Below are 14,817 nucleotides of genomic sequence, written 5' to 3'. Positions count from 1 at the left end.
AACCGAAATATTTAGTGAAAATATTGCACATTACTTTGATATTAGTTTATATGTTCGGATTTAAAAATTTTATGGCTTAAAGTAAAGGCTATAAAGAACTCAAATTCTGCAATTATTGTGGTTCAAATGACCACAACGAAAATTATTGTGCTATTAAAAAACAAACAAAAAGTGTAAAAGGAAATAAAAGTGAAAAATAATTTGAGCTCAAATAAATGCTACATAAATTCGACTTAAACAGAAAGATGGATAACGAACAAGTTGAGCAACTTCAGTTAGTGATCAGCCGACAAGAGGCTATAATTGAACAGCAACATCAAAAATTGCAAGAGCTCGAAAACGCTATAAGAGCTAAAGTGCAAGTCAAGTGCAAAATCAAGGGCTACAACCGCTGTGATGCAGGAGCTAGTACAACAGCAAAATTTGTCTCTAAATAATAGAGATAAACTTCCGAGAATTCCGCCATTTAAAACCTTTAGAGAGAATAAGCCATTTAATACAATTTGTTAAATCGGTAGAAAGAACAATGAAATTATGTCAAGATGACCCAAGAATACAGGAGTTTGGACTTCAAATTATAACCCAAAAGAAAATATGCGGAGATACGGCTAATTATATTCGTGAATTGAAGGACAATAAAACGTGGGAAGAAATAAAAAGGAAATTAAAGGAGCCCTCCGCCCGAAAACTATTTATGGATAAATATATAATAAGTGCAGGCATATCAGAGTGAATAATTTAAGAGAACTTTTAAATGTATTTATTAAAGCCAAGTACGATATACAAGAATAACAATTTTTTTACGATGAAAAGAAAAATATGTATGAACCGCAAAATATAGAACGTGATCTAATCGACCTACTTTTGGATAAAATACATCCGTCCACTAGAGCACTTATGACTGCAACGATTACACTTGACCAAATTAAAGAAAAATATACGAAATTCAAACTTTTGGACGATAATAATACGATTTCCTTTGGCCATCGAAAGACCACGAACAAGCCTCAGTACAATTTGAATAATAAGTCAAAAAATAAGTACTATAATTATAACAACCAAAAACTTGACAAACAAGTCAAACAGAAATAATTGCAGATCTGACAACAATTATAACAAAGTAATTCAATTCAAGTAATTCCACTCAATCGACAATGTCATATATGACTGTTGACCCGACAGAACAAATGGAAATGATCAATCAAGACATGACGAAACAAACGAAAGCATAAATTTTCACGAAGAGCCTCGGAATCAAGACTACCGATAGTTACATTAACTATAGATAACCAAAAAGTTAGATGTCTTATAGACTCGGGGGCCACGATAAGTGTAATAGGCCCAAATACTCTTAATAATTTTGTATTGGAAAATCTCGAAACCCTAATCTACTATTCAACAATAAATGGAAGAGATAGAATTACAGATAAAATAATTACACCATTTCCCAAAGAGTTTCCATCCTACGGAACTATATCTTCGAAAGTCGTCAATTTAAAAAACTAAAATTACAATGCAATCATTGGCAGGAACATTTTGAAAGCCTTCAAGGCGACTATGAACAATGATGGCGAATATATGGAAATAGGAAAAAGGAAATTTTTTTTTTCGAAAAATACCCTTTCGATGTAAATATTTGTTATTTGTCACAAACAGAAAAGTCAGCTATTGAAAGTTTAGACTTTTCACATTTAAATCATGAAGAAAAGGCAGCAATAAAAAAGTTAATAACAATGTTTGAACTATTCTATAAAGAAGGTGATAAGCTTACATTTGCTCACAATGTACAGCACCAAATAGTTACAACAACAAACAATCTAATATATTCAATATTACAGGTACCCCATAATTACGGTGACCATCCGTCCTGTATTTTACGGGACAGTCCTCTTTTTTGACCCATTGTCCTGTCAATTTATTTATTTTATACGGGACGCCAAATGTTCTGTATTTCTTTTAATGTCCTGTATTTGTGCCGTATTCGGTGTTTCGACGCCTTAAGAGCTCATTAAAATGACATGCCTATGAACTAGTTTTAAGTGATGTTGGTATATGATCGTAATTCTATAAAGAAGGTGATAAGCTTACATTTGCTCACAATGTACAGGACCAAATAGTTACAACAACAAACAATCCAATATATACAATATTACAGGTACCCTATAATTACGGTGACCATCCGTCCTGTATTTTACGGGACAGTTCTCTTTTTTGACCCATTGTCCTGTCAATTTATTTATTTTATACGGGACGCCAAATGTTCTGTATTTCTTTTAATGTCCTGTATTTGTCCCGTATTCGGTGTTTCGACCCTTAAGAGCTCATTAAAATGACATGCCTATGAACTAGTTTTAAGTGATGTTGGTATATTATCGAAATTTTCTCCATAAACAGTTATTATTTTCTAATCTGGACGCCTGTGTTTCGATTGGAGGAATACAAACAGTGACCAAAATATAAATTAGCATGGTTTGGCTATTTTTCCTTAGTTTATTTAATATCTATTATTTTTTATGAAAGTAAAGCCCTTTTCCTAAGAAAAACCATATAATACCGTTTAGGTGCGACTGCTAACACCAGGCGCCTAAATCCATGTTGTTGTTGTTGTAACAGCATACAAATGCCCCAAAAAGTTTTTGGCTAGTGTTGCTGGAGGGGCAGTCCTGGGCCAGACATAAATCTGGGCCGTTTCGGTTATGTAAACCCGACTGAGGTGGGAACGCGCCTAAATTCATGCTATGTATTGATCCATGTGCAAAAATTTCGTTCGTTAAATTAATGAAATTTTTGCACATGCACTTACAACCATGCAGAGATGGTAAATGAACTTTATCACTGGCCATAGTGCCTACCTCATTTTTACTTAAATAAATAACCGAAGCTCGGCCTAGTCTGATGCATCCTCCGGACAATGCTTCCGAACCATTTGCGGACTTACAATCTTGCAGAGGTGGTAAAAGAATTTTACCACCCACCATTTTTGCACCAATAAATATTATTTCTTTATATAAATACACAGTCACTCACAGAAGTATTCGTAAATGAGTTTTTTCACAATATTCAAAATGTTTCCCATCATAAATCATTCTCGCTAATTTTCATTTAAAATATAGCTCATTCTATACCAAAATCCATATAAATCATTCTTGCAAACTTTGTACAAAATTCATAAACCCGAATCAAACTTAATAAAATTTTCATAAAAATTTCAAACTTTTTATTCAGAATTTTTAGAAAAACTTTCAGTATACAGTTTTGTAGCCTGTTCAATTTTAGTATAATAAAATGCAAGTTTCAAGTAGCTAAAAATTACCGCTGATTTTTTAGATTTTTTTTTGTCGAGGGTATCGTCGTCGTTTTTCAGTCGACATCACTTCGTGTCGACGTCGACATCACATCGACGCAGAATCGGTACTGGCTAAACGTGTTGAGACGACGTCGTCGATTTATCGATAAATTAATGTAGGAAATACCATCTTTGTCATTTTTGCATCAGCTGTTTCATGTTGTTTACAATTTTTATTTAAAAGGTTACGTTCTTTAGATCTGTGTGATTATTATTATATNTGACTCTCTAATTTGGAATATTAGCCAAGCGAGAACAATTCTGAAGGAGCGATACGATGCTGGGGAGCGTAGATGCTGGCTCTTAGGTAAGAATTAACCCCGCAAATTTAAACCCTATAAAATATATAAAAATGTTTATGTAGGTGATGCGGGTTATCCTCTTGAACCATACATTATGACGCCATATCGATCCGCAGCAGAAGGAAGTCCAGAAGCTATTTACAACAACAAACATGCCAAAGCTAGAAACATAGTTGAACGCACTATTGGAGTGTTAAAAAACCGATTTCGCTGTTTGCTCGGTGCACGTCAACTTCACTATACGCCATCTAAGGCCACGCAAATCGCTAATGTATGTGCAGCACTCAACAACATTTGCATCGAGTTTGGTTCACACATCAAAAACGAGGATGCAGACATTACAGAACTAAACGAAGACAATGTTGACAATACTGATGATGTGGAAAATAGCATAAATATTGAAGCTTCGCAAATTAGAGAACAAATAAAAAACAGTTTTGTGTAATTTCAGTTCATTCTTTTTTTATAAAATAAATGGAATTCAGTCTCTAAATATCAAATAAATAGTAATTCTAATATCTAACGTACTAAACAAAAACAATTCACAGTTCATTCTTTTTTAATAAAATAAATGGAATTCAGTCTTTTAATATCAAATAAATAGTAATTCTAATATCTAACGTACTAAACAAAAACAATTCACAGGTACTTAAAAATAAAAAATAAATAGGTACATATCTACATGAAAATCAGTCAACTTTTTTTTAAATTCCTAAGCTTTTCTTTGGCAATTTCTAATTTTATTTCTTTTAATTGCATTGCAGCTTTGTGCAATTCTACCTCTCTGCGATCCCTTTTTTCCAAAAGCTTTAGCTTCTTTTCTTCTATTGCGAGAAGTTTCTTCTGATAACCGGCCGTATCGCGTAAGGAATGCTTCATTGATCCCATTTTATTTGTAGCGTCAGTTAAAATTCTTTCCTGCATACTATTGTGCCTTTCCAAAAGGTCGTTCCTCTCGCTCGTTTTTGGTTTTCGTGTTCTGGCTGGAGTGGATGGTTGATTTCTGCTCCTGGCGCTCGCTGAAGTTGTGGGTTCTTCCTCTTCGCATGGCAAATCTGGTGGGCACAACTGAATGCATTCAATAAGTTGAGCGCCATCCAGTGGAGCAAATTCAACCGGACTTGATGTTTGGTGTTGTGTTTCCGCTGGTGGTAACTGAACACCTTGCAAAACACCTTCTGGACTTAGCTGCTTGTTAAACTGCAGCAAGTTGGCCACAGCCTCTTCCAATGGGCAGAGGGTTAATTGTTTATACATTCCGCCACCTGTTGCATTACACTCAGCCTTGTTTTTTATAAGTTTCTTCTTAACTTTAAATTTGTAATCTCGCCACACCTGCAGTTGAAATGTACATATATTACAAAATATATGCTTTAATGGTGTTATTATAATTACCTTCTGCCAACCATCGCTGTCTCTTAAAGGGGGCCCAAGGGCATTCAATTTACTGCTGATTGCCTCCCATTGCTGTTTAAAATTAGCTGGAGCTGTTCCCTTTTGAAAACCCTTTGCTAGGCAAGGGCTTTTTTCTAACTCAGCTATAAGAGTTTCAAATTGTTCTGCGCTTGTAATTTTCATGTCTAAAATCTAAATAAATGCAGACACATAGACATTTATTAATTTAATTTAATTAAAAACACGAAAAATAAAAAGAGAAGACAGGAGTTAAATGAAATATTTAACAAATGAATTCCACTGATGCTTAACGAGTCGTTCACATAGTACATACATATGTACATATGTTTACACATCATATTTTATAAGTACCTGGTACTAACGGCCTTTTTTCTTAAAAAAAAACACTTATACTTACAAATTTTCATCCAGTCGTCAGTAAACACGGTGTCGACAGAAATGGCGTCGTGTGAGTTCAACGTCGACAGCAACTTTGCTTAGCCAATACCCAAGATGTGACAATAGTTGTCAAGAGTTATCGATATCAACTACGCCAATACCGATTTTAACAAGTCGTCGTCGTTTAGTGACGACAACGCCAACCGTAATAGGGGATATTATCTACTGTGTTAATTTTGCCACCTGGTAACTTTAAAACATTTTACCATGTGGTAACTTTGTTTGTTGTTGGTTCCCATACTAATTAGAGATAACACTTTTGGGCAAAATTACTCGACTTTGTCTCATGTGTTTGTTTTGTGTTAAACTGGCATCTCTGATCAGCTGATTATTCGCGCTAAGAGAAAATGGAAATTGAAGCAGAAAAACATAAGTTGGGCGCAATTTGAAATATTTTTAAGTTTTTATCTGACTATATTTGTTTTACTGACCATTTGAAACACATGTGTGAAGGGTTGCTCACAGTTCGAATGTGTTATCTTGTTAAAGTTGCCCCGTTTTAACTTTAAAAGTAAACTGTGAATACCCTAACTGGTCTCCCCTCTCGCTGAGTTATTTTAATACCAAATTTCTAACTTTGAGCAAAAACTATAAAAATTAATTCTGCAATGTTTCACCAAAATTTCAAACTCTTTAATTAGAATCTTTAGAAAAAAATTTGGTTTGCAGTTTTATACCTCATTAAAATTGAGTATAATACAGTGCTGCTCATTTGCATCGCTTTTAAGAAAATGGTCGAAATACTTACTTTGTATGAAAAAAATGCGCAATAGCGTCAACAAAAAACAATTGTGAAAAATTAACGGTAAGTCTTAGCGACTTGCTCTTGCACTTTATTATACTAAAATTTAACGATTTTTTTAAACAAATCTTGGGGGGTAAAAATCTCGAGAAAAATTTCCTTCAAATTTGTGATGTTACTACAAGGATTCTGTTTCAGGGCTAATACATCTAGGATCATTGAAGAAGGCTTTAAGATCTGTAAGTTTTTGTTTAAAAAAATTTGCAAAATTATTTTCTGTCACGTATTAAGCTCCCATAAATATGGTCACCGTACCTATAATTCATGAGGGAAAAATATCACGGCAAATAAAAGATATGCTTGAGCAGGGAATAATTGTAGAGTCATCGTCTCCTTACAACAGCCCTCTATGGATTGAACCAAAAAAGATGGACAAGTCTACAAAGAAAAATGGCGAATTGTCATTAAGTAAGTGATAAATTTCCTATTCCTAACATTGATTCAATTCTTGATAAACTGGGAAGGGCCCAGTATTTCACTACAATAGATCTTGCTAAAGGTTTTCACCAAATTATGGTCAAACCGGAAGATCGTAAGAAAACAGCATTTAGCACTCACGGTCATTTTGAATTCGTCAGAATGCCGTTTGGCCTCAAAAACGCTCCAGCCACTTTTCAAAGGCTGATGAACTCAGTTCTGAAAGAACATATTAATAGAATTTGCGTGGTATATCTGGACGATATACTTATCTTTAGCACTTCGCTAGAAGAGCACCTAAACAGTATAAAAGTTATCTTTAATACATTACTGAAGGCAGGTCTAAAGATCCAAGTCGATAAATGTAACTTTATGGCCAAGCAAACTCAATTTCTTGGTCACACTCTGACTTCTAAAGGTATAACTCCTAACAGTAAAAAAGTGGAAGTAATACAAAAACTTAAATTGCCGATCACTGAAAAACAAATTAAATCATTTTTAGGGGCAACAGGTCATTATCGTAAATTTATTCGTGATTACGCTAAAGTTGCTTACCCGATGGTTTATTTAAAAAAAAAAAGGAAACAAGATCAATGTAAATGAATTATATAACATCGTTCGGAAGGTAATTTGATCTTCAAAGCGATCATCAACCACTTAAGTGGCTCCAAGCTAAGTATAATGGCAAAGATATAAACGCCTATGCTGTAATCCGTCGTAGATTCGATTTTGCTACGAATCGTAAAATTGGTATGCTGAAATCTGTGTTGTCGTATCGTAGTTTCGAAATTCGTAGGCCATCTTCGAAATTCGTAATTTTGCTATGCCTGAATCCGACGTAGCTGTCATTTTTATGTATTTGTCGGAAATTTTGTACGAATAGTAACTCGTGTCGGAGCGAAACAAATTATATTAAAATATCAATAAAATAAAGGGTGTGAACGCAAAAATATGTATGTAAGTTGAAGTGTAAATAAAAAAAATTATTATTAAATGTTTACAAAATTATCTATTCGAAGATCATAACAAATCGCTCGCAATACGAAGAACTGGTGGAATGCATGAGCGAAAGGCCGGACATTGCCCGAGGCTTTGTAAAAGTAGCTAAAGAGGATGTGGTGGAATTTTGGGAAAGCGTTACAAGAATTAAAGTGGCACAATATCTAGTTCAATGGACGCCCTTAAAAAGAGGGAGCATACATTTATCATTTAAGCTAAATAGATCAGAACTGTCTCGTAGAAATCTCCTTTGTATATTAATGCAACAGTTGGCTGCAGCGCGTTCTTTCTCCTGAGACAAAAGTGCACCGGCCACTGAATCCATTATATTTTACTTAATTAAGGAAAAGCCTTTTCAAATACGATTAAACAATTTTTTTAATTTCACTGTTCACTTGCGATTTGTTTGTGTCAAAGCAGCTGATTAAGAACTTCGAATTTCACTATTTTAGTTGGCAGCAGCGTTGCCGTTTTGGTCCGATTGGACCAAAATTGGTAGGTTCATTCTCCTTTGGTAGCTTGGTTGGTTTGATGAACCTTTTGGTAGGCAAAATTTTTATGAAAAAACAACCAAATTGAGCATTAAAATTTGTTCGCTTAATTTACGTTTACACGTTCAAAACATTGCTTTTACTTTGCTCACACGTATAAGATTTCTTAGTTTTTTTCCTATATTTTATTAAGCAGACAATTTTCTGCAAACAAAAACTTACTTCACAAAGCTATGACCGATTGGCTGTTGAAACAACCAGAAATTACCTATAGTCTTGAAAGAAAAAATTATGATAGCCAATTTGCAAAGTGAAACGAATTTAGGATTTTTTGCATAAATGTGTGATTTTGTTTTTTCACACACAAAGAAAAGATGTTTGATATGAATGGAATTAATCTCAAAGGTATTTAAATTTTTTACAAAAGTTTATATACAATACGTCAATTCTTTTATTTATAGGCCCTGTTAACAATAATATGTGTAGTTTTAATTTTTGTAGTTAAAAGCCCCGTAAATTCAAGAAGTCTAGCTTTAATGATGAACAAAATTTTGGTAGTTTGGAAACTGATTTGGTAGGCATTTTGGTACTTAAAAATATTTTCAAGTGGCAACCCTGGTTGGCAGTGCCGTTGATAGTTACGATCGGATTACAGCATACCAATTTTCGAATTTTCGGAACGGAGCTACGAGTTCGTAACTACGAACTTTCGGATTACAGCATACGGGTGATAAATCCCCGATTGCAGCGTTGGTTAATACAACTAGGCGAATATGACGCCAGAATAGATTACATTAATGGAAAAGAAAACAAAATTGCAGACTTTCTTAGCAGAATAGACACTCACAAAAATGAGATAAATGCTATAAGTGAACAAAATGACATATTTTCAACAATGGCCACTGTTCACTCTCAAGAGGAGAACTCTAATGATCACATTCCGATATTGGAAACTATTGTTAATAGGTTTAATCCCAAATAATGTTGGTTGAACAAACAACAAAAGAGGTAGAACATATTTTGGGTAACAAGCGTATATATATTGACAAAAGTGACATACCCATGGGCGTAGCCAGGTAGGGGCAGGGGGGTGCTCGAGCCCCTCCCCCCCTAACTTTAGAATTTTCCTTATATATAAATATATATATATATAAAATAGTACCCTGAAATGCCAGCTTAATAGGATCGAGCGTCCCCCCTCCCCCCCCCCTAAATTTCATTCTGGTTACGCCGATGGACATACCTAATAATATTGCTGGTATAGTCCGAAGACATATCGCAAATCAAAAAACTGCCATTTATTCAGAGTTAAGTGATTTTCTTTATAACAAAGTCCAACTTAAATTAATTGAACTATATGGAAATAATTGCAGTAGTAAATTGATTAAATGCTCTTACTTCGCAAAAGATATGGAAAACGAAGACCATGCAATTAAGCAAATTTCTCTTTATCACACAAAAGAATCTGGCCATGCTGGCATCACTGCAAACTACCCCAAAGTTTGAAACACCTAATATATTATCCAAATTTATTTTACCTTATACATAAATTGATTAATAGTTGTGACATATGTAGTGCAGCCAAATATGACCGCAAACCAATCAAAAAGAAATTGCGCACCACAGAAACACCGTCTAACATACATGAAATTGTACATGTAGACGAATATGTTAATTCAAGACATGCATTCATAATGTTTTTAGATAAATTCTGTAAATAGGCAGTGAGCTTATACTTGGAGGACAGAAACAGTATAACCTTAGTAGAGAAATTACGTTTGTACTTATCCCTTTCTGGAAAAATAAACAAATTTGTTTTTGAAAACGAATTTAACAATACGAATGCTAAGCAATTCTGTAAAGAGCAGAATATTCAAATACATTTCACTAAACCTAATAGCCATACGGGTAACTCGGATGTAGAACGTCTCAACCAGAGCTGGGCGATAAGAATTACATATGTAATCGATTGCGTCTAGGATTACGATTACTTTTATCGCAATTTCAAAAATGTTTAAATTAGGATTGCGGTAATCGTTCATAGAAGGCACTAAGATTACGATTACAGTAATCGCAATTTTAACTTGTTTTAAATTACGATTACTGTAATCGTAATCTAAGTTCGTTCAATGAAGGATTACTGTAATCACAATCTTGTTTTTTTAGCTTGTTGGGATTCCTGCAATCCTAATCGTTTAGTAATCGTAATCCTTATCGCCCAGCTCTGGTCTCAAGAATACAATCACAGAGAAGATCAGAAGACAAAACTTAGAAGAGAAACTCCCCATCAAAGAGCAAATGTTTAAAGTAATTCAGTTATATCACCATACTTTTCATTCCACTATCAAAGATACACCTCATAATGTACATTATAATAAAGTGGACAAAGACTTAATAAAAAAACGAATTCAATTGCAGAAGCAAACTTAATACGAAAAGAGAAGAATCTACCGAAAACAGAGAAATAGGCTTTGTAAAAAATTATGCCAATGTCGACACAAAGAACAACCTAAGTTTAGAAAACTCAAATTAGATAACATTCACGAGACGAATATTAAAAGACCTTTTAGATTTGCAGATTCTTCTACTCATTATTTTACTGATGATAACTAACATTGACAGAACACAATTAAGCATTCTGTTTGACAGACAAATTATGAAATTAAAATTTCTTGAAGATAAAATAAACCAGATACAAGATAATGTAGCCTGTGCAAAATATAATATTTTCCATCCCTCAATAAGCATGACAGACAAATTATGGAAATAAAATTTCTTGAAGATAAAATAAACCAGATACAAGATAATGTAGCCTGTGCAAAATATAATATTTTCCATCCCTCAATATTGACAGCGGACGAAATCGATAAATATGACATAAATTTTTATAAAATTAAAATGATAAAAATGGGTATACTGCAATATGAAAATCAATCAATAATTTTTGCGGTAAAAGTACCAATGACTTACATGCATACTAATGTTAAACTAATCATGCCACTACCAAACAGTATACCGTATGAAATAGATCAAGAAAAATAGTTAATAACAATGTTAAATAACATACCCTATATTTATGAACCTAACAAAGTATACAAAGATTTAGAATTAAGTCAACATTGTATTTTTTTTAAAAACACATGTAATATGGTGTTAAATAACAAAACTAAAATCGAGTTATTAAGTGATGATATGTTAATAATTATAACTGCAAAAAACACAACAATTAAGCAAAACTATAATCAAAATAATGAATTTCAAATAAACATAAATTATCTTATGACGTTTAACAATTGCACAATTGATATTGGAAATAACATATATGCGAATAGAAAAGGTTTTGTAGCTAAAACGGTAGATTATACTATGAAAATAATAAAATTCAAGCACAAATTAAAATTTGATGAAATCGTAGTTGGATTCAGAACAATAAAAAAATTAAAGAAATTGAATACGGACAAAATGTTACATATAAAATAATCGGTATAATAATTGTCACATCAATAACCCTGACAGCACTAGTTTTCTACTACTTTAGGAAAAATAATGTAAATATTAACATACGAAATAATCGAATTCCGGAGAACTTCGAATCCAAGAAGGGAGGAGTTACGTATTCACTTCAACCACATCCTCCCAAGATACAATAAATGATATTGTAAACAAATATATGAGCCAGAAGTAAGATCAGTAAATGAAATTGAATTTGAAATTTAAATCTAGAATAAACATTGGTATTTCATTTATGAATGCAGTTCCAATGAAATAACAAAGCTTTGCTTTAAGTATAAACAATAGCTAATTGAAAGTGTTGCTTGAAATTCGATCACCTAAAATAAACATTGCCAATCCTGATGGAAGACTCAAATGAAATAAACATCGCCGATGCTAATGGAATTTTAAAAGCACATAAACATTGCTGATTCTAATGGAATAGGAAAAATTGCTGACTTCAATGAAATGGAAAGATGAAAAGAGTTAAAGTGTTAAAGTCAAAAATGTACTTTAGTCTTAAGATTCAACTCAAATAAAACATATCGAAATCCGGAATACGGAAATTTTGAGTTTTATTTAATTAAGTTCAGAATAAAGCTGAACAAGTTAAAGGATTTAATTGACATTTTAAAAAATAGTTAATTCTTATCTTTCTACTCGCGTGTTAAATAGAAATGAAGGTTCATTTATACTTATTGTATACACAGCATCAAGCTCATGCCACTAACAGCGATGTCGTATGCATAAAATTTCTACTGGGTATGTACATATGCCTCCACAANAGGAGTTACGTATTCACTTCAACCACATCCTCCCAAGATACAATAAATGATATTGTAAACAAATATATGAGCCAGAAGTAAGATCAGTAAATGAAATTGAATTTGAAATTTAAATCTAGAATAAACATTGGTATTTCATTTATGAATGCAGTTCCAATGAAATAACAAAGCTTTGCTTTAAGTATAAACAATAGCTAATTGAAAGTGTTGCTTGAAATTCGATCACCTAAAATAAACATTGCCAATCCTGATGGAAGACTCAAATGAAATAAACATCGCCGATGCTAATGGAATTTTAAAAGCACATAAACATTGCTGATTCTAATGGAATAGGAAAAATTGCTGACTTCAATGAAATGGAAAGATGAAAAGAGTTAAAGTGTTAAAGTCAAAAATGTACTTTAGTCTTAAGATTCAACTCAAATAAAACATATCGAAATCCGGAATACGGAAATTTTGAGTTTTATTTAATTAAGTTCAGAATAAAGCTGAACAAGTTAAAGGATTTAATTGACATTTTAAAAAATAGTTAATTCTTATCTTTCTACTCGCGTGTTAAATAGAAATGAAGGTTCATTTATAACTATACACAGCATCAAGCTCATGCCACTAACAGCGATGTCGTATGCATAAAATTTCTACTGGGTATGTACATATGCCTCCACAAAATGCTATATATGTATTCTTGTAATACTAGATATACTTCGTTCGAAAGCAGGTATGCTTTTCTTATAGAACTGTGTATAAATTTCGAAATAATCTGCAAGAATCTCCACATACACAACAAACATAAAACCTGAATGTGTGCTTTGCACTTATGTTAGCTTTAAATTTTAGCTTTTTCGCCCTATGTGTGTCTTCATCTTAAGCAGAGATCACTCAATTTGTACATTTTGGCAGGTACAGAGTGGTGTTGTTCGGAAATTCTTTTATTGAGTTGAACTCAAATTTCTAAACAACACCACTTTGTGACTGCCAACATATACAAATCCGTACAAATGTACAAATCGTGTGATATTCGCTTAACAAATTTGTTACAGCGTTTTCACTACTGCTAGTGATAGCAGAGCGTAATTTGCCGGTACTGGTTGAATTCCTTGGTAAGATAAAATACCGGAAATTAGTTTGAATGAATCAGCTGTTAACCTTGCAATTTTCTATACGAATTTCTGTAGAGCACCTACCTGGTGTGTGGTTTGTACTTGAACTGAATGCTTAAATTAAATAAGACACCGATTCGTTTCTGATTATGCTCCTAATTCGTGACACGTTGGGCGCGTTCATAAGACTAAGATTGCCTAACCGTTTACTGTNGAGGTATGTGCACGTAAAGGTAATCGAGAAGAGTTTAGTGCGGAGATAAGTCGTTTTGGGAAAAACAATTTTTTCGCTAAATGAACTCAACGTGTTTTGCTCAGCCTAAACAGATGATCGAAAAGATTTACGCCGCTTATATTAAATGTACTATGCCCATAAATGGAGAGTCAGCCTTTAATAAAAATATTATATCCTGGTTATATAAAATAAAACTAAAAAGTTCAAAATAAAATAATGTAAAAGAAATATTTTTTAAAAACAAGCTTTTGTTTAACATGTACAATCAAAGTAATAAAATAAAGTAGTGTAAAAAAGATTGTTTAGCAAGAAAATTTTGTCAAAACTGCACTAAAATGAATAAAATGAAATAAGTTAAGCTTTCGTTAAAGTTACTAAAAGCCAAATAGTGAAAGGAGTTACTCAAAATCTAATGAAAATTACTAACAATTTGTACTGATCTACTTCGTTTTTAAAAAAGCTTGTCGGCGAATTCAGCGTACATGCATAATTGGTTAGGTATATGTATGTATGCAGATATATAAATGACCGTTCGCTATTCGCGCGACAAACTTTTTAAGTTCATTTCCACATGGCATTTTTTTAAATGGCATACATTTTTTGTAATTTCAATGCCTAGTGGAAATTCGGCGTAATTTTCATTGGAGTTTGAGTAACTCCTTTCACTATTTGGCTTTTAGTAACTTTAACGAAAGCTTAACTTATTTTATTTTATTCATTTTTGTGCAGTTTTGACAAAATTTTCTTGCTAAACAATCTTTTTTACACTACTTTATTTTATTACTTTGATTGTACATGTTAAACAGAAGCTTGTTTTTAAAAAATATTTCTTTTACATTATTTTATTTTGAACTTTTTAGTTTTATTTTATATAACCAGGACATAATATTTTTATTAAAGGCTGACTCTCCATTTATGGGCATAGTACATTTAATATAAGCGGCGTAAATCTTTTCGATCATCTGTTTAGGCTGAGCAAAACACGTTGAGTTCA

The 14,817-nt window shown here is 32.8% G+C and overlaps 2 protein-coding genes across 3 annotated transcripts; one reads left to right on the top strand and one right to left on the bottom strand.

Annotated features, from left to right (window-relative positions):
- The first annotated feature begins 3,573 nt into the window (after positions 1-3,573).
- LOC108372473 (putative nuclease HARBI1) lies at positions 3,574-4,127 on the top strand. The gene is made up of 2 exons (XM_017628170.1): positions 3,574-3,653; positions 3,711-4,127. Exon 2 carries the CDS (start codon positions 3,743-3,745, stop codon positions 4,091-4,093), a length of 351 nt encoding a protein of 116 aa, XP_017483659.1. The 5' UTR covers positions 3,574-3,653; positions 3,711-3,742; the 3' UTR covers positions 4,094-4,127.
- A 149-nt stretch (positions 4,128-4,276) lies between these two features.
- LOC108372472 (uncharacterized) lies at positions 4,277-5,610 on the bottom strand. 2 transcript variants are annotated; one of them, XM_017628168.1, is made up of 2 exons: positions 5,416-5,610; positions 4,277-5,235 (listed from the first exon to the last, which is right to left on the bottom strand). In XM_017628168.1, exon 2 carries the CDS (start codon positions 5,224-5,226, stop codon positions 4,342-4,344), a length of 885 nt encoding a protein of 294 aa, XP_017483657.1. In that variant the 5' UTR covers positions 5,227-5,235; positions 5,416-5,610; the 3' UTR covers positions 4,277-4,341. The 2 variants fall into 2 exon arrangements, with proteins under 2 accessions (XP_017483657.1, XP_017483658.1); XM_017628169.1 differs by lacking the exon at positions 5,416-5,610 and having other exon boundaries at positions 4,277-4,983; positions 5,044-5,406.
- Positions 5,611-14,817: the final 9,207 nt, after the last annotated feature.

This window comes from Rhagoletis zephyria, unplaced genomic scaffold (genome assembly GCF_001687245.7).
Source record: "Rhagoletis zephyria isolate East Lansing unplaced genomic scaffold, Rhagoletis_zephyria_1.1 Rzeph_scaffold_05787, whole genome shotgun sequence".
Taxonomy (NCBI): Eukaryota; Metazoa; Arthropoda; class Insecta; order Diptera; family Tephritidae; genus Rhagoletis; species Rhagoletis zephyria.
Note: the sequence above shows the minus strand (reverse complement) of the source record. Positions and strands in the feature narration are given on the sequence as shown.

What these genes read in the sequence shown, in the direction of transcription:
- LOC108372472 (XM_017628168.1), bottom strand. Translation starts at nt 5,226, where the DNA reads ATGAAAATTACAAGCGCAGAACAATTTGAAACTCTTATAGCTGAGTTA.
- LOC108372473 (XM_017628170.1), top strand. Translation starts at nt 3,743, where the DNA reads ATGACGCCATATCGATCCGCAGCAGAAGGAAGTCCAGAAGCTATTTAC.